The sequence below is a fragment of the Falco naumanni genome, chromosome 11 (assembly GCF_017639655.2).
Source record: "Falco naumanni isolate bFalNau1 chromosome 11, bFalNau1.pat, whole genome shotgun sequence".
NCBI classification, from domain to species: Eukaryota; Metazoa; Chordata; class Aves; order Falconiformes; family Falconidae; genus Falco; species Falco naumanni.
The window spans coordinates 33,473,397-33,494,726 of record NC_054064.1 but is presented as its reverse complement, the minus strand read 5'-3'; the positions used below and the strand labels follow the sequence as shown (position 1 = coordinate 33,494,726).

General features: G+C 55.8%; 1 protein-coding gene across 19 annotated transcripts in view; it reads right to left on the bottom strand.

The window, feature by feature from the left end:
- The window catches only part of SGIP1 (SH3GL interacting endocytic adaptor 1), a 63,621-nt gene extending 49,045 nt beyond the window's left edge, over positions 1-14,576 (bottom strand). For 6 of the 19 annotated variants that reach the window (XM_040610385.1, XM_040610391.1, XM_040610402.1 and 3 more), the window contains exon 1: positions 9,450-9,776. In XM_040610385.1, the coding sequence (XP_040466319.1) occupies positions 9,450-9,459 (10 nt within the window). In that variant the 5' untranslated portion in view covers positions 9,460-9,776. Of the gene's footprint in view, positions 1-9,449; positions 9,779-9,868; positions 10,129-14,525 lie in introns of those variants that run through there. The other 13 variants (XM_040610390.1, XM_040610389.1, XM_040610400.1 and 10 more) reach the window with 6 other exon arrangements.
- Between the last annotated feature and the right edge of the window lie 6,754 nt (positions 14,577-21,330).

Here is a 21,330-nt window from a genome sequence, read left to right as displayed (position 1 = left end):
GTGGCCACCACCGGGTTGGTGGTTGCTGACACCCACATCCTGCTCACCCCGGAGCAGCGAATATCCATCCCCACACACCTAGAGGGGTTTGGGCCCCCAGGACCTCCATGTCTTCCCCCTTCCTTTTGGTCTGCACCTTCTTCCCTTTGCAAGGCACCCCAGTACCCACGGCAGCACTGGGAGCCAGGGGTTCAAAGGGCTGGGGAGCGGTGCAGCCCTGACCCCAGCCCTGGCTTCGCCTGCTCTCAGCGTGGCGAGGGGGCTCATGCCGGATTATTTAAACACCACTGGAGAGAAAACCTGTGCCTGGGCGTTACTGGCCCCCATGCTCCGCAGGCACAGCTCAGCCCAAACAACTTCTGTGCCTGCAGCACAGGGACAAGACCCCAGCCGCCACCCGCAGCCCCAGCATTCGGGAACACACCCTGAGCCAAGGAGATACAGTTCTGTTCCACAGAAACACAGGCCTGGGCTCTCCCCACAGCAAGACCCAGTGCAAAAATGGGCATCGCTGCAGCTGGGTGCGGGTGGAACCTCGGCATACAGATGTGAGCGGACCCGTGCCCAACCCCCTCCCTGCGGGGCTGCCCAGCTCAGAGCCTTGCCCAACTCCAAAGCAGAGCCTGAGGAGCAGGCCAGCAGCTGGAGGTGTCCTTAAAATAAAGGGCAGCATCAGCAGGATGCATCACAACACACAGGACATCAATTAATTTTTCTTCTGCAAAGGAGCCGAGCACATAAGCACTATTTAACATCAGAAGGATGCAAATCGCTACTTATAGGTTACTCACCAGCCTCAGTAAAGTACCTGCAGGGATCGCTCCTCGCCTGGCTTTCCACAGAGATTAGATTTTTTTTTAATATCAACTTTCAGAGACCCTGGGTGTGTGGCAACCAGGGGACACGGGACACAAACATCTCCACCAATGTTGCCGGTAAGTTACATCTGGGTACATTTGTGGCTTTCATTCACAGCTGGTACACACACAAAAATGCCAGATGCATTTCTAAAGGTTGCTGTGCTATTTCAGAAGTTGTCCAGGACAGGCTCTCCCTCCCAAATGACGCTCAAGATTTTTATTTTTAGGGGGTTTTAGGTTTTTGGTGTATCAGGGAAGTGTTGCCAAGCAGCTGCCAGAGAGCACTGGGCTGGGCTGCAGGGCAGCTCCCCGCACACAGCACATCCAGGGGAAACTCACCCACGTTATCCCCCCTGTGATGGTGTTCCCTCCACCCCCTGCACACATACAGGAAAAAAAAAAAAAAAATCCCACCACAAACCTCTCCTTTTCCTTGGAAGGCTTTGCCATTATGTCTGCTCCATGGCTGGAGCCACGGCCACCCCACAGCCCTGTCTCAAAGGGCATCTCCCCCAACCCCACTGCCTGCACACACCACAGGCTCCCAGCAACTACTTTGACAATTTCCTACGAAAAGCACACCAAGTGGGCAGTCGTGCTGTTTATGCAGAATGTAAGGACTTAATAAAACCCACCAAAATCCTTGCCTGGGCACAATGCTAAGAAACCACCTTCCACACAGCCCGTGACTTCTCCATGATGGCCACCCCGCTGCAGCGGACATCTGTGTGACCCTCCACGAACGCCCACTCCCCGTTTCCCAGGTGGAGAAGAGGACACCCAGGCTGGGTTTGCCACCTGCGTGAGGGCAGGAGTTGCTTCCCCGGGAGCAAGGTACAACACCGGGCAAGCTGCCAGGAAAAAGCATCACTTGCTCTTGAATTTGGTCATCCAAAAAAAAAAATAAAAAATTGCAATATTCACATTTGCATATGATAAAGCTTTACACCCAAAATAAAGCATGACCAGACACTTTTTTCCAGTTCCTCTCTCCATCTTGTTCCTCCCACGGTCTGCTGTCAAACCAATACCTCGATTTTAAAGCAGTGATTAACTGTGACAATAAGTGTAACTAAAAATAAGGGCAGGAGACCTGACCCAAAGAAACGCTTCATTTCCAGGCACGTTTAACACAAACCGACGGAGCTTCTTCTGCCCATCTGTTACTCCACAGAGGAGCTGTGCGGCGTGAAGGGGCTTGAGGTCCCCAGGTGAAATGAGCCAGGTAAACAAGCAGCATAAATGACCTTATTATTAACTTAGACAGCATAAATGACATTATTATTACTGACCTATACAGGTTTCTTTTGCATCTTCTGCACTAAACGCAAAAACCAGGCCAAATCCCTGCAAAACTAATAAACCATATTAAAAATTAAGTCTGATATTTGGAAGGGCTTTTTAAGAGGAACCTAAAAGCACCCTAGATGAGCTCATCAGGCACATGCAGCAACACCACCAGCTCCAAGCAAACCCCACCAGTGAAGAGGTGGCTACAGGACAGCTTCCAGCAGCACTGCACTTATTAATTTATCTGCTGACAGCAAAATACTTGGGGAAGATTATTTTTAATCATGCTGCTCCCAGCAATAATGAATAATAATAATAAAAAAGTGCCTCTCCAGAAGAACGGAGAGCTGGCTTTGCATCCATCCACTGACCACCCCAAGCCTGGTCCCGGCAAAGGGGGGGTCAGTTCTTCAGGGAAGATTTTAATACAGTTATTTGGTTGTGGGGGTTTTGTTTTGTGTGGGTTTTGGGGTTGGGTTTGTTTTTTGGTTGGTTGGTTGTTTTTTTGGTTTGGTTTTTTTTAGAACAGTCTCATAATACCCAAGTTTATTTTTATTTTCAGCTGATGTAAAAGCTTCTTGTTAAAAAAAAAACCTCATCCAGGCTGATGTTTTAGTCATGAGCTTGTTCTTGAAGCTGATGCTGCCTGTAATAGGAGCCGGGCAGGGGATACAGCCCGTCTCACCTGCACCCACGGGCGATAGGCACGATGCTCGGCGGCATTTTAAGAGAAGCACAAACCAACCAAACGTCCACTCACACACATATTTAAAAACCTGACACCCATTTATTATTAATTGGCTCTAATAACAAGGCGCGTCTTTAATGATTTCTATAGATCCACCTCTAGAAAACCAATATATTTGTGGGGCCGTATGAAATCCTGTCGGCACCCGGGCACAGCTGCAGCTGGGTGGTGAGGGCAGGCTCTGCCTGCAGCATCACCAGGCTCAACCCATCCCAAACATCCCTGCAAGATTATTTCCACACATCCTACACACGATGACATTAATCTCAAGTTGATGTTTCAAATTCCTTGCAACACGTAGGTGGAGAATTTCAAGAGATTATTCCCCCCCGCCCTCAATAACTCTCTCTCTCAAACTCCCCCCCCCACCTAATCACCACACAAAAGTGTCGTAATTTAAATTCAAAGAAAGATGTGCCAAAGACAGGGGTGCTCTTCCAAGGCTGGGATGGGTAAGGAACAGCCTCCAGATAATACGGGATGCAAAGTATGATTCCTCCAGTCTTGGTACCACACTTTTTCAAACCATTGTCAGCACTGACCCAGTGCAAATAAGGGCCTGGTAGAGGATTTCCCCTTCCCACCTCTGCAGCGAAGCCCACCGGAGTGCAGGGGAGGAGGGGGGTGTTGTAGGACAGGGCAGGAGCTCCTTGCTCCCCAGCCGTGAAATCCCAGCTGGTGGCTCCCAGGAAAGCACTCACCTCCTGGGCGGCCGTGCTGGCACCAGTGACTGCCTGGGCACCAGCTAGAAAATCAAAACCACCAAAACCTAAACTGAAAATTCAAACGAAGCATTCTCTGAGGCTGCAAGTGCAAAAAACCCAGTAGCTATAACCACCACAAGCCTTACTCCTCTCTCATTCACGCAAATAAAGCAAAATAAAACCAACCAACACTTCAAATGCCCCCAGAAACATCAGCCTGCAACTGAACTGCTACGAAAAGCAAATAGCTGAGGCTACTGAATGGCTGGCAAGGCAAACAGGGCTGCACTGTGCGCTGCTGCACTGCGCGCGAACCACCCGCCCACGGACCAGCACGTGCCGTGGCAGCCAGGTGTTTGCTTTTTCCCTACTGAACCTGTAGGACTCACATATACTGCCTTAAAGTTTAAGAAAGCAGCTATATTGAGGCAGCAGGGAAGAGGGGAACGGTACCACAGGGAGCTTTGCTCGCAGCCCAGGCAGGGAGACAGCCAGCATCGCACCCCAGCGACTTCAAGGGCAGGTGGATCTGGAGCTGAAGTCTTAACTACAGCAAGTTTTGGGCATCCAAAGAGTTTACGGTCACTGGTTTGGGGAGTTCTGCTTTCCCCTACTTTCCACTTTTCCCTCTGTGTTGCCCCTCTCAGATCCCGGCTGTGGGTTAGGATCCCTGGCACGAGAACTGGGTAAATCGCATCAATACCACCCACAGCTCCACAGCCTCAGCACCAGCTTTTAGGGAGGGTATTTCCACACCCAGCCATGGTTTTCCACCTTTAACTGCTTAAGACCTGTGACAGATGCTCAAGAAGCACAGATGCCTGATTTAACCTGTAATCTTTTCCTGAAGTGTCTGTACAATGTGAATAAGGTCAGTGAATCACGCAGAAAGCTTCTGCCTCAGCAGAGAAGCCCAAATTGCTACTCTTGGGCGCCAGTTCGCAGCACCCATGGGCACGTGTTAAACCGGGGCTCCCTCCATGGAGGCATTTTGCAGACACACACCACGCATGGTTGCTGAGTTTTGCTATATTATCTGTCCTTTCTACCCCAAAACCAAACCCTGTTTGGGTTTTGCTCCAGCCACTACATCCCACGGATCACTTTGGTTTTGCTGCCTCGCCTGTATTTTGTTTACCCCCCCCCCCCGCCGCCGCCTCAGCCAGCACGCGTTTCCACCAGACGGGTTTTAACCAGCAAGCACCACCAGCCCCAATCCAAAGCATTTCCCAGATTCCCGGGGTTTGGGGGGGGGCCTTTCTCCTTGGTGGTTGTTGGTCTTGAGCTAGAGCCGCTTATCCCTCCTCTCCCTTAGCGCAGGGAGACGCTGCCCGTGGGCTAGAGCTAAAGAAACCCAGGCCAGCTCAGTGGGAAGGGTTGGAGCGCCCGTAAAAAGGGATTAGTCGACTTTTCCACCCCCTGCCATAGACTGGAGGTTGCTGCTGCAGCCTGTTCAGCTGAACAAATTCAATCCACGTGGACAGGGACATTCTTCAGGTGCAGCTTCACTGGCGCAGCTTCACTGGCCCAGCTCCAGCCTGGGGTGCACAGTGCTGAAGCACCCCCCTGCAGTGCAGGAGCACCCCACTGTCCCCCCCAGGCGGCTCTGGGCTGGGCACACTGACCACATCCCCGCCTTCGAACGCACAAACCGAAGAGCTAAAGAGCTCCGTGCTGCTTCTCTTGCAAATGCTTTGCTTCCCAAGTCCCCATTTTCACGTGCATCATCCTCAGTAGCTCAGCACCTCAGCCTTCCCATGCAGGGCAGGACCAGCCCACCCCCTCCCCCCCAAAAAAAAAAAAAGGCTTTACGCATGTCTCCTAATTGGAGAAGCAGCAAAATATCCCCAGCCCTGTGGCCACCCTGGGCTATGAGGGGAGCTGAGCTGCTGGCTCAGGCACAGCATCACTCCTGTGCTATGCAGGGCAGACAGAAGGGTCAATCAATCTTTTCTTGTATTCATGAAAAAAATTGGTTTCCTCCCCAGTGCCAGGTCTGCCAGGCAGCAGGTCTGAAAATAATCCCCCTTGCATCCCAGAGGACGCAGCTGGAGGTGCTCCTGTAAGCCAAAGCCCTGAGCCTCTTTGCAAGACAGAGTTCAGTGCTGGGTTCCAGCTCAAAAAAACGGATCCTAATTTAGTGTTACAGCCCTCATGTATTTTCTGGGATGGTTTTGCCATCCGTGCCTGAATTTATGTTAATCACCTCAAACCTGCTGTTGGCTTTCTGAAAAAAACCACAATTGTTTCTACCAGGTCATTCCCTTGCCAAGTCACACAGCCAGCACTAAGCCCATTGAAATACACCATTTACTGAAACCCAACTGAATTAATTGAAACAGAGACCACCTAAAATATAACAAAGCCAATTTTCTTGCCTAATCAAGGAAAAGGCTTTTTTATGTGCCATTAGCTGCCTCTGGCCCTAGTACCACCTGCTCAGCACGATGAAAACATCAGGCCTGGAGACAACCATCGCTAAAAGATGATGCAAGAAAGTTTCTGCCATTTTGGATGTGACCAGTCATCTCTGGAAGCTCCCAGAATGACCAAGGTCCCCAGAAACAAGCATAAGATAGCCTGGGGAGGAGAGTCACAGAGAAATTTCCATTCTGAGAAAGCTTCTCCCCATCAAATGTCTGGTTTGGGCTCTGAAGAAATGCAGGTACCACCTCCTGCAGGAGAAACGACCTTCTCCAATGTAACCATGGCTGCTCCCATCAGCCGCAGGGCTGCCCCACCTTCCCGAACATGGCAGGGCTGCTGGCTTGAGTGATGTGCCGCAGCAGTGATTTCAAAACTTAATTAAGCCACATAAAATACCATCAGTACATTGGAGACGCAACAGATGGATTAAAAACAGAGATAAACTTGGATCTTGTGCACGGATGTTTACCTTCACGACGCATCCAGAGCATTTCTGAGCACTGACGAGTTATTCTGCAGCCAAAGGGAACATCTAAACACCCTGACACCGATGGCCCCGTGGGCAGAGACCCTGCCGCGCGTGGTGGCACCTCTCCAGCAGCACCCTGGAGCACAGACCCTGTGCCGACACACCACAGTTTTGCTGCAGGTTGTTTTTGCCAACTCAAAGGTGGGGGAAGGAGTGGGGTGTTATTCCCCATCCCCAACACCTACTTCCCACCCGCTAGAGCCAGGCCAAGCACAGCAAACCCATCCCCACCATGGGTGGCAATGGCAGCGCTGGGCAAGCGGCACCACGCAGGGCACTGTCCACTTGTGGTGGTTGGAACACCCCGTGGCACACGTTCACTTCTCCTCCCAGCAAGGACTGCTTCTTGAGACAGCATCCACGCTTTCATTTTTTTAGACGTCATCGTGATTTTTCACTGTGTGCTTAAAAACACGTGTTTTTCTCCCCGTCCACCAGGAGAATGAGAAAATATTCCTTACAGGATGCAAAACAAACTAGCACAAGTCACACAACCTGCATCATTGCCAAGGAGCCAAATTCTCTTGTTTCCAAAGAAGAGAATCCAAAACCATCAGCTGGACCCGGTCCACCCCACCAGCCATGGGTGATGCTGGGTGGCCCCATGTTCTGCGCCCCAGGGGTGCTGGGGCTGCCCTGGGGCACTGGCATGTGCCAGGTGGGCACAGCCCAGCTCCAGCCCCAGCTTCCAGCACAGCATCCAACAGTTTGGTGAGACAAGTGATTTAAATAACTCTAATAATGAAAACCCTTTAACATGGTGACTGCAGGGAACTGTAGGAATTTTATGAACATTTAAAAAGTTTCAGATCTAATTAAGCTAAACATTCAAAAGCATTATTATATTAAAACAAAGCATCTCTGCAAGGTGTCAGTGTTTCAGTAGGATATTGGTCACAAAAGTTTCACTCTTCCACAAATAAAGCCAGTTTCTGACTTTTTAAAAATTGATCAAAAGCAGTAATTAATTCTTCTAATTTTCTCACTTCCGTTCTAACACGCATTAGCTAGCTGGGGATCAACGTGCGAGGCATTTCAATAAGTCACAGAAAACAGGGAAACTTTTTATGGCTAGTATTTCAAAAATTTTTTTTTGTTGTTGTTTTACACGTAAGACCAGTTCATGAAAAGTGATTCCACCTCTGCCACCCTCCGGTGTGGGGCAGGACCCCCGGCCAGCACCCCCCTGCCCTGTCCGCAGCAGCACACCACGGGCAGTTAACTAGCAAGGCAAAAATCCTCAAGGAAAACAAACAAATCCCAAACAAAAATCCCCATCAAACCAACCAACCAAGAAAACCAACCACAAACCAACCAAAAAAAAAAAAAAACAAAACACCAAAACCCTCCAGCCACCTTCCCCCCCACCCCCCCAGCCTCAAAAGTAGCTAAATAAACCAAGAATGACAGCAGGCCCACACCAATTTATCTACATTAATTCCTCCGTTAGGCACTTCTGGAAGAAGCTGAGGTTAATGAGACCCTCCCCGAAACGCCCTGTTCTTGCACCGGCTGGGTGCCGGCTGCCCAGCGCGTCACGTATGCCAGCGCGGTGCCACGGGGTCCATGTCATGGTCTAAAATTCACTGGGATGAATTTTATCAGTATCAGAGAAGACATCGAAGGCATTTCCTCATATCACAGGACAATAACGCTCATTTTCTTAACACCAAGGAATAATAAAAAAAAAAATAGCAAGAAGCAATTCTGGCACGCTCACAGCCGGCTGTCGCAGCAACCGGATTTCCAAGGTGAGGCAAGAAGCCGGGGTGCCATGCAGCCCGGGGCCCCCCTAGGTTAGCGTGGCGCCACGGGGTGCAGGGGCACGCCAGGAGGCACCCATTTTCTGCCTGTCATCTTGGGAAGGCCGGGTGGCCGCCGGGCTGGCACGCTGGCAGCGCTGCCAGCACAGCGCCGGATGCGGCTTCACACAGCCCTTGCCGAGATGGGCCCTCCTGCCTCGGCCAACGGGCCGTGAAAAAACAAAAAAAATTGATCTTGCTGGCCCTGAAGCATCTATTCTGCTAGAAAATTTAAAAATTAAGGTCTTGTTTTCCCTGCACCTTCCTCCAGAAGGCATTAAAAAAAAAAAAAAAAAGGCACTTTACATATGGCTGAGACAAACGACATCGGTTAAAATTTCTTTAATGCCCAGGGGCTTTTCCCACGCACAATCAGACACAGTCTCACAACGCTCCCGAAGGATCTCATGCCTGAAGCCCGTATTTCATTCTCATTTCCTTTTTTATTCCAATAAGCCTGAATACAACATCCCCCCCTTTCCCCACAGCCTGCACCTTCGCACCGGGGACACTACATGGCAAAAATTATTTTCAGTTCAAATATCCTTGTTTCCTCCTAAAGAGCTGCTTGGCCACACTGTGAAACCACTGAATCCCATCCATCACCCACAGGCTTTACAGCCCCCAGTCTGTGCACACAGATAACTCTTAAATCCATCCTCCAGGCATCACGTCGGGCTGGGGGAGCGCCTTTCCGAGCGGAGGGCAAGATAATGCCCGAAGGACCCAAGCGCCGCGCAGCCTAGCCCAGCCGGGCTCCCTGCGCCTGCCCCGGTAGCTGGCGGAACCGGTGGCTCTGCCAGCGGCACGGGCGCCCGCACAGCCCCAACTGCCTGCACAGGGCTGGGGATGGAATTGCAAATAATCTGATGAGCTTGATATTATATCACCATCCACCAGCTTGCCAGCAGTGGGCAGGGTGCTTCAGTTTGATTGGGATTAGGGGGAGGGGAGGATTTTATTTTTTATTATTATTATTTTATTTTTTTAAAAAGGAAAAAGGATTCCCACACACAGGTTCAGCGATTCTTCCACCATTGCTTTTAAAACTCTAGCGATCCCAAAAGACATGCTCAGATCATCACCTACCTTCCATCATGGTGGCAGAATTGCATTCCTCAATTTCCAAGGAGCCTGAAAAAACACAGGAGAATACGATCCCAGTTACCAGATACTTAACGTAAGCCCTTCAATCAAATGCCTCCGATCCCCGGCTCGTTTAGCTGCCAGAATAACAAGGAGGAAAAAAAAAAAAAAAAAAAGTGCCGAGGCTAAGGGCAGGCCATGGATGCTGCTGTGCCTGTATCACCTCCAGGATCACCGGAGGATGCTGAGAGAAAGGGAGGACGAGCCGAGCTCGGCTCCGGCGCAGCCAGTCCCTCCCGCCCCACACCTCCTCACATGCGCGCTCGCTCCCGACACACCCCCCCGGGAACACACCAACCTATTTCCCATTTTATCCCCCCCCCCTCCCCACTTTCACCAAAAAGCATAACCCTTCTTCGTACCTCGTGACGCACTTCCCCTCCCTCTAATCCTATTGCAGCGGCTGGGGGAGCCAGATTAATGACCAGGCGCTGTCAGATTAGGAGCGTGCGAGGGGACCGGCTGGGAACGGGGGGAGAAAAAAATAAATGCAGCGGGGTGGGCGGCGGGCGCGAGCTCCGGCACGCTGGGCGAGCAGCAGGCTGCGACTGGGGCGCGCATCCGCGGGTGCCGGGGCCTCCTCGCCTCTCCCGCAGCCATTCGAGAGAGAAATCCATCAGGCTGACGTCACATCACCAGCAATTAGCCCCGAAAGGATGATGCGGGAGAAATTTCTCCCCGACTGCCTTCCGAGAGCGCCTGGGAATTAATTCCACATGAAGAACAGCCGAAGCATCGCCGGAGCGGTGAACAAAAGAGGCTGGGGAGAGAGGGGGGGGGGCTGCAAGAGCCACCCTCAGCCTCCGCCTGGGACACCCCCCCCCCCCCCCCCCCCCCCATCCAAGGACCCCTGCATCTACCATCACCATGGCCAGCAGCAGCTGGTGCTACTGTTGCTCTACAAGATGCCACCTGAGCCTGTCCCAGCAAAGTGCCACATCCCCCCTTTTCTCTCTGCCAGCCCCCGCAGCACAGAGCCTTGCCACGCACCAGCCAGCCCCCCCGATGGATGTGCAAACCTCACCAGCTTGAGCTCACCATTTCTCAGAGCTGCTACGAGGGCAGAGGGAGCGTGGCTGGGGGGCACTGGCAATGCCAGCGCTGGAGTAACCCAGGACGCTGCTAGGATCACCCCATAAATACACAAGATACAAAACTGGTTCTGGCAAAACCAGCTTTAAACCACCTCCCAAAGTCTGGCTATATGATTTTCTTTTGCTGGCAGGGAAGATGCATTCAAGCCCCTTACACACATAGTGAAGTAGCCCCCGCGCACAGCTGCGAGCAGGGATGCGCTCACCCGAAACAGCATCCATTGCTGCGCGGGACAGCAGGGACAGCCCCAGCCCGGGGCGAGGGGACCCAGGCATGTGGGACCATCCCTGCGGCCACCACCGCAGCTCAGCACCCAGCAAGGACGGGGATTACGGACACCAGCACCACCCTGCATGCACAGAGGAGCTGCCTCCCCACCTCCGCTCTGGTGGGGCACAACCAGCCTGCCCTGGCACCTCGTATGTGTGGCAGGGGCTTAACTTCTACCTCTCACCCTGCGTCACCATCTTTAAGACCATCTCAGTCACCAGGTACATTTCTTAAGACTTCACCTTGCTCACAAGCAGGGAGAGCAATACCTGCATTGTTTTTCCTGTTAAAAAAATATATATATATCCCATTTTCCCCCATTAAAAAAAATAATATATATATCCCATTTCCCCTCCGTTAAAAAATCCAAAAGCCAAGCACCTCCAAGAATTTAGATGCACCAATGGGGCAATGAGCTCCAACACCACAACCAAGTCTCCGGCACCAAGTGTCCCCAGGACCAAAGTGTCCCCAGCTACAGCCCCCACCCATCCCAGCCGGCCAGAACCCCACCGCCCGCCCGGGATTATTTAGCAGATGGCTGGTTTAATCCCTGCAAGGAGCCCCTACGACCTGCCTCAGCTGCCAGCACTTTCAGCACAGGCAGCGGGCTTGCGGGGAAGGGTGCCCAGTGCCTGCTGGAAATCCGTCTGTAATCCCAGGGCGAGCGCAACATGCCAAACACTGCGCCGCTCTGCCCCAAGCCGCACCGAGGACCCAGGCTGGCACACATGGCAGGATGCCCAGGTGATGCGCACACACCTGCTGTGCCCAAATCCCTCTGGGACACACCGGAATAACACTCCTGCTCTGAAATCCAGACAGCAGGACACGGCGCCACCGGAGCCAGGCGGCTCCGCTTCCAGCCGGGAAAGAGCTGGCAACCCACCTCCCGCTGCTCCTCGGCGGGGCTTGCAGGCCTTGAACCAGCGAGAAGAGCTGTAGTCTCCCCTGCGAACCCCCTCCCCAAGCTGGGTGAAGGGCAAATAAATTATTTTCACCAAATTCCCCCGAGTTCCAGCAGGCTCCACGTGGTGCTGGCACGCACCGCGCGCGCGGGAAACTCACGGGTTGGGGCTAAGCATGGCGCAGCTCCAGCCTCGCTTGGCTCTGCGGGGCGTCTCGGCCTTATGAAATAATCCCTGCCATGTGGCAAGACCGAAACTCGTCTTCCTGAGGGCAAAATTAACCCCATGCCAACACCACCACAGGGCTGCTCCCTGCTCTTCCCAGAGCTGGGAGGCACAGGGAGAGCCGGCTCACTGCTAGCGCACACCCGTCTCCCTGGAGAGGGCAGCGTGCCAATGAGCCCTTCTCGTTTCAAGGTAAAATTCCTATTTATGGATTCCCAAACAATTTCCAACCACTTTAGTGGACACATGGACATTTCTCAGCAAAAGTGCTGGAAATCTCAGGCAGCTCCTGAAGGATATGCATTTAGGCAGCTGCAGGCAAACATCAACAGACAAAATTAAAAAAAAAATAATAAAAAAAAGGCAGAAAATTAATCACCAGAGTGCATTACTCATATCTGAGCAGAGTCATGCTTTAGGTACATGTGACAGGCACCGCAGGAGCGGAGGAGCCCAGCTTGTCCCCTGGCTGGCCGGGGACACAGTGCCCCAGGGCGGGTGCAGAGCGCGGGGCGCAGCATGGATGTGGATGGGGATTTGCTAAATAAAACTCCAATCCGCCAGCCTCGTCCCGCGCGGGAGCTGGCCCTGGCAAATCCCCCGGCATTAACGGGCAGCCGGTGGATTGTTTACATCTCTGCGTTCGTGGCTCCGCAACCCTTTCGCTAAACCAGAATTAAACCTTTACTGAAAATAAGTTTGTCCTTTATCTGCTCCTGGTGGAAATGCCATGGGTGACACCAGACTCCCTGGCAGTCTCACCACCGATGGCTCCTGGCGCTGCACAGCGCTGGGGAATTCTCCCCCATCCCCTGCAGAACGGACTTTCCAAAGTTCAACCGTTTGCCTCTTCCCTTACAAAACTCACATCTTCCCTGCAGGGTGCCGGAGGTTGGTGTGCGTTTGCTGGAGGTTAGAAGTCCTGGGATGCAGGAGCGTCACAACGAACGTGGACGTGCATGCGTTGCTCTAGGACAGCTAAAGACAAACCCAAACCCTTGCAGAGGCTGCCGCTCGGACTCTGATAAAGTGCCATATTGACAAGATTCCTTGTTCAAAAGGCTTCTCCCTACCAGGGAAGGGGGCTGGGAGATGCAGGGTCCCACCAGGACCACCATGCCCAAGCCTCCAGTGAGCTCAGGTGGGCGCAGAGGCACATCAGCCAGATCCGGAGCACCAAATGCCCCTGCATGGCCCTAGAAACGTGGCCACCTGCAAAGCTGTGCCAGAAGAGGCTGCACCCAGGATTCTACCGCGCCCCACCACCCTGCATCGTGTTGTGTGTGGCCAGAGCATTGCACGTGCATCTGCAGTCCCCCGGCAGGACCAGGGCTGGGCCAGCACCGGGATCCCATGGGAACCGGCCCTGCCAGCCCCCGGGTGGTCCCCATCCCTCCCTGCCCCCCTCGGCGAGCTCACTGCCACCACCCCGGCCGGGAGCACCGGGACCGAAGGCTGGCAGGGCTGCGGGGAGGAGAGGAGCAGCACCCACCCACATCCCCCAGGCACCGGCCCCCTTCGGGATGCAGCTGCTCCTCACTCCACAATAAAGCCCGTTACCTTCTGCTCTATTAGGTTTTTGCTCTATTCATCCCCTGTTTTCCCCACACACAAGGAGACGCCGAGCCCCTTCCATCTCGGCGTGCTGCTCCGAGGAGAGGGACAAGGGACACAGGAGCGAACCCTCACCCATGGGACACATGCCTGGAGAGGGCAGAGAGCCGCACGGGGTCCCCCACAGCGCTGGGGAAAATGAGCTTATCGTGTGTTTAAAGGGAGACTCGGCGTGCCAGGCTGTCCTCGGGGTACAGGGGGGAGCAAGGCTTCCGTGGAAGCTCACCGGTGAGCAGCAGCGCAGGCTGCGCCCATGCCCCCCCGCCTGCCGCTTGTCCCCACTGGCACACAGGGAAACGGCCCTGGGGGACAGGCGACCACAGCCAGCCCTCAAGAAGCACCCTGCAAAATGCCCCACGCCCTGCTAAGCACCCCCCAAAGCACCTAGTCCAGGCTGAGCACCACCACAGCAGCATCCCACTGAACCTCGAACCATCCCCAGCGAAGCAACCCCCCCCAGCCACAGCCACGGCACAAGTCACAGCAGGGCTGGAAACAGGGAGGTGCTCCCCGAAACCAAACGGGGCAACTTGTGGGACCGACCACCTCCATCACCAGGCACGAGCAGGGCATGGGGGGCAGCACCCCCCCAACCCCAGCCAGCAGCCCTGCTCAGTGCCCCCCAGAACTCACACCGTGCCGAGCAGGGTGCCCCAGTGGCACAGGGGTGCTGGCAGAGCCGAGGCGCAGCAGGCACTCACAGAGCGATTTGACACTGCCAGAGCCAGCTCTGCCTTGTTTAATAACTATCATGTAAGCAGAGGTAATGAGGCTATGCCCTGGGGTGTAAGAGCAGGCTGGGAACACACCCCCCCCCCCACCCCCCCACTGGGGCTCAGCCCCCATCGCTGCCCCTCACACCGCCCTCGGAGATGCCCATTCACCAGCACCAGCCACCAAAACCCACCTCTGCCAAGGCAGGAGAGCCACCTGCCCACCTTCCTCTGCTTCCTCTTCCTCCCAGCAACCCAACCCCCACCCCCAGCCCTGCTAATCAAGGGCTTATCAGGCTAATCAGCTGCCCCAGCACCTCAGCACCACACCCGGCAGGGATGAGGCGCAGCTGGGGGCTGCCCTGGGGATGCTCCAGCCACCTGCCCAGGCGGGGTGGGGACAGGGCCTGGCTGCCCCCCCACCCCCACTGCCCTGTCCAGAAAAGAGACGGCCGAGGGAATATTGTTAATGCTGCCTTTTTTTTTTTTTTGCAAGCAAGAAGGAATTCAACGGCGCTGAAAAAGCCTCGTGCACCCCACAGGTGTGGGGTTTGGCAGCCAGCAGCCCCACTTCACCACACACCTGCTCCCAAATATTATCAAACCCAATATTAAAGTCCTAAACTATTAATTCCTAATAATTATTAAATATTTGATCACTGAAGGCACCAGTGCCAAGCACATTTGCAGGCTGGGAACGGCCTCCCCACGTGCCCCCCAGACTGGGTGGGGGGTCAGCGCTGCACCCTGGCACCTGGCTCCTGGCTGGTGGGGGCACCCCACCGCCCCACATTGCAGCCAGTGGGCATAGGGAAGGGGGAGCCCCCAAAATAGCATTTCACTCAGTTCTGCCCAAAGAAACACTCATGGCATTTGAAGTGCTGCACCCCAAGGGTGCAAGGTGGGGCCCAGCAGCGCACAGGGGGGTGAAGGGAGTGTCAGCTTTTGAATATAAAATAAATTCTATAGGAGCAGTGTCAGCTGTGGGTATTTCAAAAGTATCTCGTGTTTGGATACTGTTCCCTCATTAGACGTGAGAACAAATAAAAGCAGGCTCCCAGCTCCTGCGTCGTTCCCCTCTTCCCTGTAGTTTAAGCATGAGCTTAATTAGAGTGTCAATTAGCAAGGGGAAAAAATATCAAAGCACAAGGCCGGGATTACCTGTCATCTGCAGCAAAGCAAAATAAAAGCGAGCTGAAGCCACACTGCCTAGCACCTGCTTTCTGCTCCAGTGCCAGCTCGGGGGGCTTCTCCCCGCTGTGCTGGGGGCAGTGGGTGACAGCCCCGGGTGCCCCCCACCCGCCTGCCCATGCCGCTGCCTGCAGTGGGAAGCCCCAGTGGAAGATAAACTGGGAATTTTTGTGCTGGTCCAAATCCAACAATATTTCAAACACGTTTTTTCCCTCTAGGCACGATGGCTTATTAACTTCAAATCGTTTTAAAAAAAACCCAACTGCCTTGACCATGCAGGAGCAGACTTGCACCGCCTGGGAGCAACGAGGCTCCGCTGGCTCCTCGGGGGCAAAGCAGCCCAACCCATGGGGTCCGGCAAAGCCCCATGCGGGTGGGTGCAGCTCGGCCAGTGGTGCTGCTGCCCAGGCACCCTCGGGGGGCACATCCTGCTCCCCAGCAGCGCAACTGGGCACCACTCCTCACACTGCTGCTGACAGCTGCCTGCCTCAGGCTGATTTTTTTTTTATTTTTTTTTTTTTTGGTGGGGTGGAAGGTTTCAACCCAAATGGCTCAGCTGAATAAGCTGGAAAAAAAATTGTTATTTATGGAAGTGGGGCCATGGCTGAGCGATGGTCAGACAGGTCGGCCTGTATCACACCAGCTGTGCTTGCACATCAGCACAGTGAACACAGAACTGTGAGCCCCTGTGGGGCAAGAGTGAGAGATGCTGGAGCATGTCGGAGCAGGGAGGGGGCAGGGGATGGCGCTGGGAAACATCTGTGCAAAGTGGCAGAAAAGGCAGAGGGTCCTCAAAGGTGAGAACCCCAGAGCAGGCCCAGAACAGCTGCCTCCAGCTGTGTGGGGTTCCAGCTCTGTGGTTCCAGCTGTGCTCAAGCATCAGCTGTGCTCAGGCTCCAGCTGTGCAAGGATCCAGGTGCACGGAGGCCCCAGCCATGCACCCTTCCAGATGTGTACAGCCCCAGCTGTGCATCTATCCAGCTGTGTACGGCCTTGGCTGTGTGGGACTGCAGCTGGACTTGTCTTTAGCTGTTTGGGGCTCTGCCATGAACCACTCCAGCTGCCTGAGTGTCCAGCTGTGCATGGCTCCAGCTGTGCCGGACCCCACCTGTGTGTGTCCCTGCAGCGCATGTCCCTGCCATGTGTCCGAGCTGTGTCCCCCACAGTGGACATCCCTGCTGTGCACACGCCGGCTGTGCAGTGTCCTGCCCTGCGCGCTGTGCTGTGCAGTGGCCTGGGACCTCGGCAGATGGAGCTGTGCAGCTGTGCAGGCAGCCATGCACAGGCAGGATGGTGCTGTGCAGCTGTGCAGGCAGCCATGCACAGGCAGGATGGTGCCGTGCAGCTGTGCGGGCAGCCATGCATGGGCAGGATGGTGCTGTGCAGCTGTGCGGGCAGCCTGCACAGGCAGGATGGTGCTGTGCAGCTGTGCGGGCAGCCGTGCGTGGGCAGGATGGTGCCGTGCAGCTGTGCGGGCAGCCATGCATGGGCAGGATGGTGCTGTGCAGCTGTGCGGGCAGCCTGCACAGGCAGGATGGTGCTGTGCAGCTGTGCAGGCAGCCATGCACAGGCAGGATGGTGCTGTGCGGCTGTGCGGGCAGCCGTGCATGGGCAGGATGGTGCTGTGCAGCTGTGCGGGCAGCCTGCACAGGCAGGATGGTGCTGTGCAGCTGTGCAGGCAGCCGTGCGTGGGCAGGATGGTGCCGTGCAGCTGTGCGGGCAGCCGTGCGTGGGCAGGATGGTGCTGTGCAGCTGTGCGGGCAGCCATGCGTGGGCAGGATGGTGCTGTGCAGCTGTGCAGGCAGCCGTGCGTGGGCAGGATGGTGCTGTGCGGCTGTGCGGGCAGCCGTGCGTGGGCAGGATGGTGCTGTGCAGCTGTGCGGGCAGCCATGCGTGGGCAGGATGGTGCTGTGCAGCTGTGCAGGCAGACTGCACAGGCAGGATGGTGCTGTGCAGCTGTGCGGGCAGCCGTGCGTGGGCAGGATGGTGCTGTGCAGCTGTGCAGGCAGACTGCACAGGCAGGATGGTGCTGTGCAGCTGTGCGGGCAGACTGCACAGGCAGGATGGTGCTGTGCAGCTGTGCGGGCAGCCGTGCACGGGCAGGATGGTGCTGTGCGGCTGTGCAGGCAGCCATGCGTGGGCAGGATGGTGCTGTGCAGCTGTGCGGGCAGCCGTGCACAGGCAGGATGGAGCTGGCAGTGGGCTCCCTGGGGATGGCTCCCTGGCCCTGCCGGTGTCCCAGGCTGAGACCCGCCTGCAGCGTGGTGGTGGCCCCCTGCTCAGTCCAGCTGGTGCGCCCCGGAAAGCGGCTGGCTCGGTGCACCCGAGCTGCATCACGCTGCGCCCTCCGTGCCGTGCTGCACCCCGACCCACGGCAGGGTGCTCCCCAGAGCGCGGTGTGATGCCTGGCCAGAGCAGGGCCCATCCCAAGCAGCGCAGCGGGAAGGTGTCAAAGGTAAAAATAAAACTATTTCATGTAACTGAAATCCTCTGCTTGGGCCCATCCCAAGCTGCTTCAAATACCAGCAACAGGGGTGGGGGGGACCCGTGGGATCTGGGGACTCCATGTGGGACCCACAGCAGGACCTACTGCCAGCAGTGACCCCTCCTGTGGGTATGTCTGTTCTGCAATATGTATTATTATTATTATATTTTATTTTTATTGCAGCAGTCTTCTCTCTGCAATGAGGAGCTTGCCGTGGGGGTGAGGACGTCCCTGGGCCTGTCCCGCTGTCCCCCATGGGTCAGCCTTTCACCAGCACTCCTGCAGCCCCCCAACACGGTGACAATCTGCAGCCGGACCAGCTGCCGTGAGCAAAGGCAGCGTAACGGCGCTGTCAGCACAAGCTGCGTCCAGCTCCACAGTGTGTTGGCAACCCCGTAACACAACCCCGTCCCAGGAGAGCCTGTCCTGCCCCCACAACAGGGGCGCCTCCCTCAGCCCCATGGTCGGAGCTTTGCAGTCCCCAACCCCCTGCAGCACTGCAATAGCAGCATCACAGCATGGTGGGGTGGGAAGGCAGCTCTGCAGACCACCCAGCCCCCCACCGCGGCTGGCGCAGGGGCTCACCGAGCAGCCGCACAGAGCCGCGTCCCGGCGGGTTTGAGTGTCTCCGGGGATGAGACCCCCCAGCCCCCCTGGGCAGCCCGGCCCGGGGCTCTGCCACCCTCCCCGTGAAGAAGTTCTTCCTCATATTCAGGTGGGACTTCTCGTGTTGCGGTTTGTGCCCGTTGCCCCTTGTCCCATCACTGGGCACCACTGGAAAGAGCCAGTCCCATCCCCCTGATGCTCTCCTTTAAGATATTTGCATGCATTGGTAAGATCCCCTCTCCATCTTCTCAGCAGACAGACAGAAGCGGTGATGGCATCTGACCAGGGTGGCAGAAATAGCCTCAATAGACCAGAAACTTGTGCAGCAGGAACAAGGGCTGGGAGCCCTCGGGGACGGGGAGCCCCTGGGGACAGGCTCCTTGTGTCACCCTAAGAGGGATGTTCGAGAGAGCTAAAACATCTAAAGCATCTTAAATTGCATCAGCTGGGCCACAACCTGCCCTGTCCTTCCTGGACAGCCCAGGGATCCCAGCGGTGTCCCCACCACCAGGCCAGTTCACCCACCTCCCCTTCGCAAGGGGCCACCGGTGCCGTGAGCCCTCGGGCTTTGTTCCAGCACCACAGACTCGATAAAATCTGTGCTTTGTGGGCCAGCCCTCAGCTCCTTCCTGTTTTTTATGACAAAACTGTCAGCACTTCAGTTTTTCATTTCTTTTTTTTCATCTCTAGGACTTTTAGGGGAACTCTAAGCCAGTGGCACCTAAATCTCCTCAGCCAGCAAACCACTTCCAGCACTTTGCAAATCCTTACGGCTGGTTTGCAACTTGGAAAATGCTCCGTGCTGCTGGCTGGCGCCCGGAGGGACACAGCGCGGTGGCCCACAGGGTGCTCAGGGGCATGGGGCACCCCCATGAGAACGTGGCGCAAACCTCGGGGGGGCTGCAAGGCCAGCAGAGCATTCAGCAACCAGGCGCCCAGCCCCCGTTACAATAAGCACCGTCCTGAAGGGGGTTTTGCTACGTATGCAAACCAGAGGGGACGGCGGTGGCACCAGCCATCCTGGTGCTTGGCATCTGGTGGCCCCAGCGCAGGAACCTGTGTCCCTGTCCCCATCCAGGCCTGCAGTGGGGGGCACGGGACACCCACAGACGCTGGCCTGATGGCTTGGCAGAAAGCTGCCACTGAGTGTCATTACTCAGATGAGAAATCTGCGTCCTCAAAGTGTTTCTTCAGAAGAAACCCAAGATTCCTTCAGTGCTTTTCCCTGGCAGGGAGCTCTGCGCGTGGCTCAGGGCCGCAGCACCGGCTTGCAGCCGCTGGCGTGCCGGGGGGAACGCACGTGTTCATCCCTGACTCCTATGGACCAGGGGGGAAAAAGAAGAAGGAAACCCAGCCCTCACACCCAGGAGAGCAGACAGTGCCTGCGCACCATGGGAAAAAGCAACAGGGTGGGTTTATTATTTGATTTATTTGCATCATGGTTTCTATTAACAATGCCGACCTCTGGGTCAGAAGTTTCCTGGCAGCAGCAGGGGCTCTGCGGGACCCTTGTCCCTGTGCCCCAGGTGCGGCTCGTCCCCAGGACTGATGCCCGGGGGAAGGTTTACGGCTGGTGGAAATCCCCGCTGCAACCCCAGCTCCCTGGCCTCAGGGGGAAACTGTGCCCTGGAGGACGGCTGCCACTCGGCCGCTGCTGAAGACGGGGCTGCTGGCACCAGCCATCATTAACACTGGTGGCAAGGAGGGGACAGTGTGTGCATCCTCCTCTCACAGCCCCAAGGCTGGAGGTCCCAAGCCCATCCGGCTGGGCTGGGGTTCTGCACCATGGACCCCGCACACATCCCAGCCCCTCCTGGCCCAGCCCCAGTGGGTGTTGCACACCCCAGCGCACGCCTGGGCTGCGCAGGCCGGTTGCATTCCCTGGTTGCAAGCTGCAGTTCCATGCACGGCTGGTTGCACAGCTGGTCGCGTGCCCCAGTTGCAGACCTGGGAGCCACCCCCTCTCCGGAAAGACACATTTCTGCACCCCGTCTTCCTGCAGGTTGTTTCTCATCCTGCTTCCCCCAGATATCTGAGCAGCAAATACACCCCCCAAATGTATTCCCAGCCCCTTCGGGCGCAGCCAGGACCTGCTGGGGGGTCACCGGAGGCAGCACAGCTACACCCGCAGCGGGAACACTGGGGAGGGGGCGCAGGCACCCATCAGCACCGTCCATCCGCTAACGAGGAGGAAGCACCGCATTGCTGCCGCCACACGGACGGACGTGCTTTGGATGCTGAAGGAAACCACGCGAACCCCACAGGGTGCTCGGGGCCGGTGGCAGGTTTGGATGGGAGGCCAGGAAAGCAGAGCCAAGAGGTGTCCTCATCCCCCGAGGAGAGGAGGAAAAACGGCGCCAGCAAGCCGCCCTGCACCTGAACTGGGATTTCCCACCCCAAAATGGAAGGGAAACAAAAAGGATTTGGGTTATCTGGCAACACAGCTGCCATCGGAGCATTCTCTCTGCTGCTGCTGAGAAGGAGAAGTGAAAGGCGGCTGTTATTTCAGCGCCAGAGCAGCACCACCACGTTTGCATGTACTAATGAAGCCGCTGCCTGGCAGAACTAGGTCACTGGAAGGGAAAGCGAGCGGAGGCGTGCAGAGGGGGGCGCAGGCAGAGGGGAGGGGGCCAGGGCACAGCACCTTGCCCCTGGGCACACCGCCTCCCCCCAGCATGCCCGGTGGGGCTGGTGGCTCACCCACAGCTGCAGCGCTT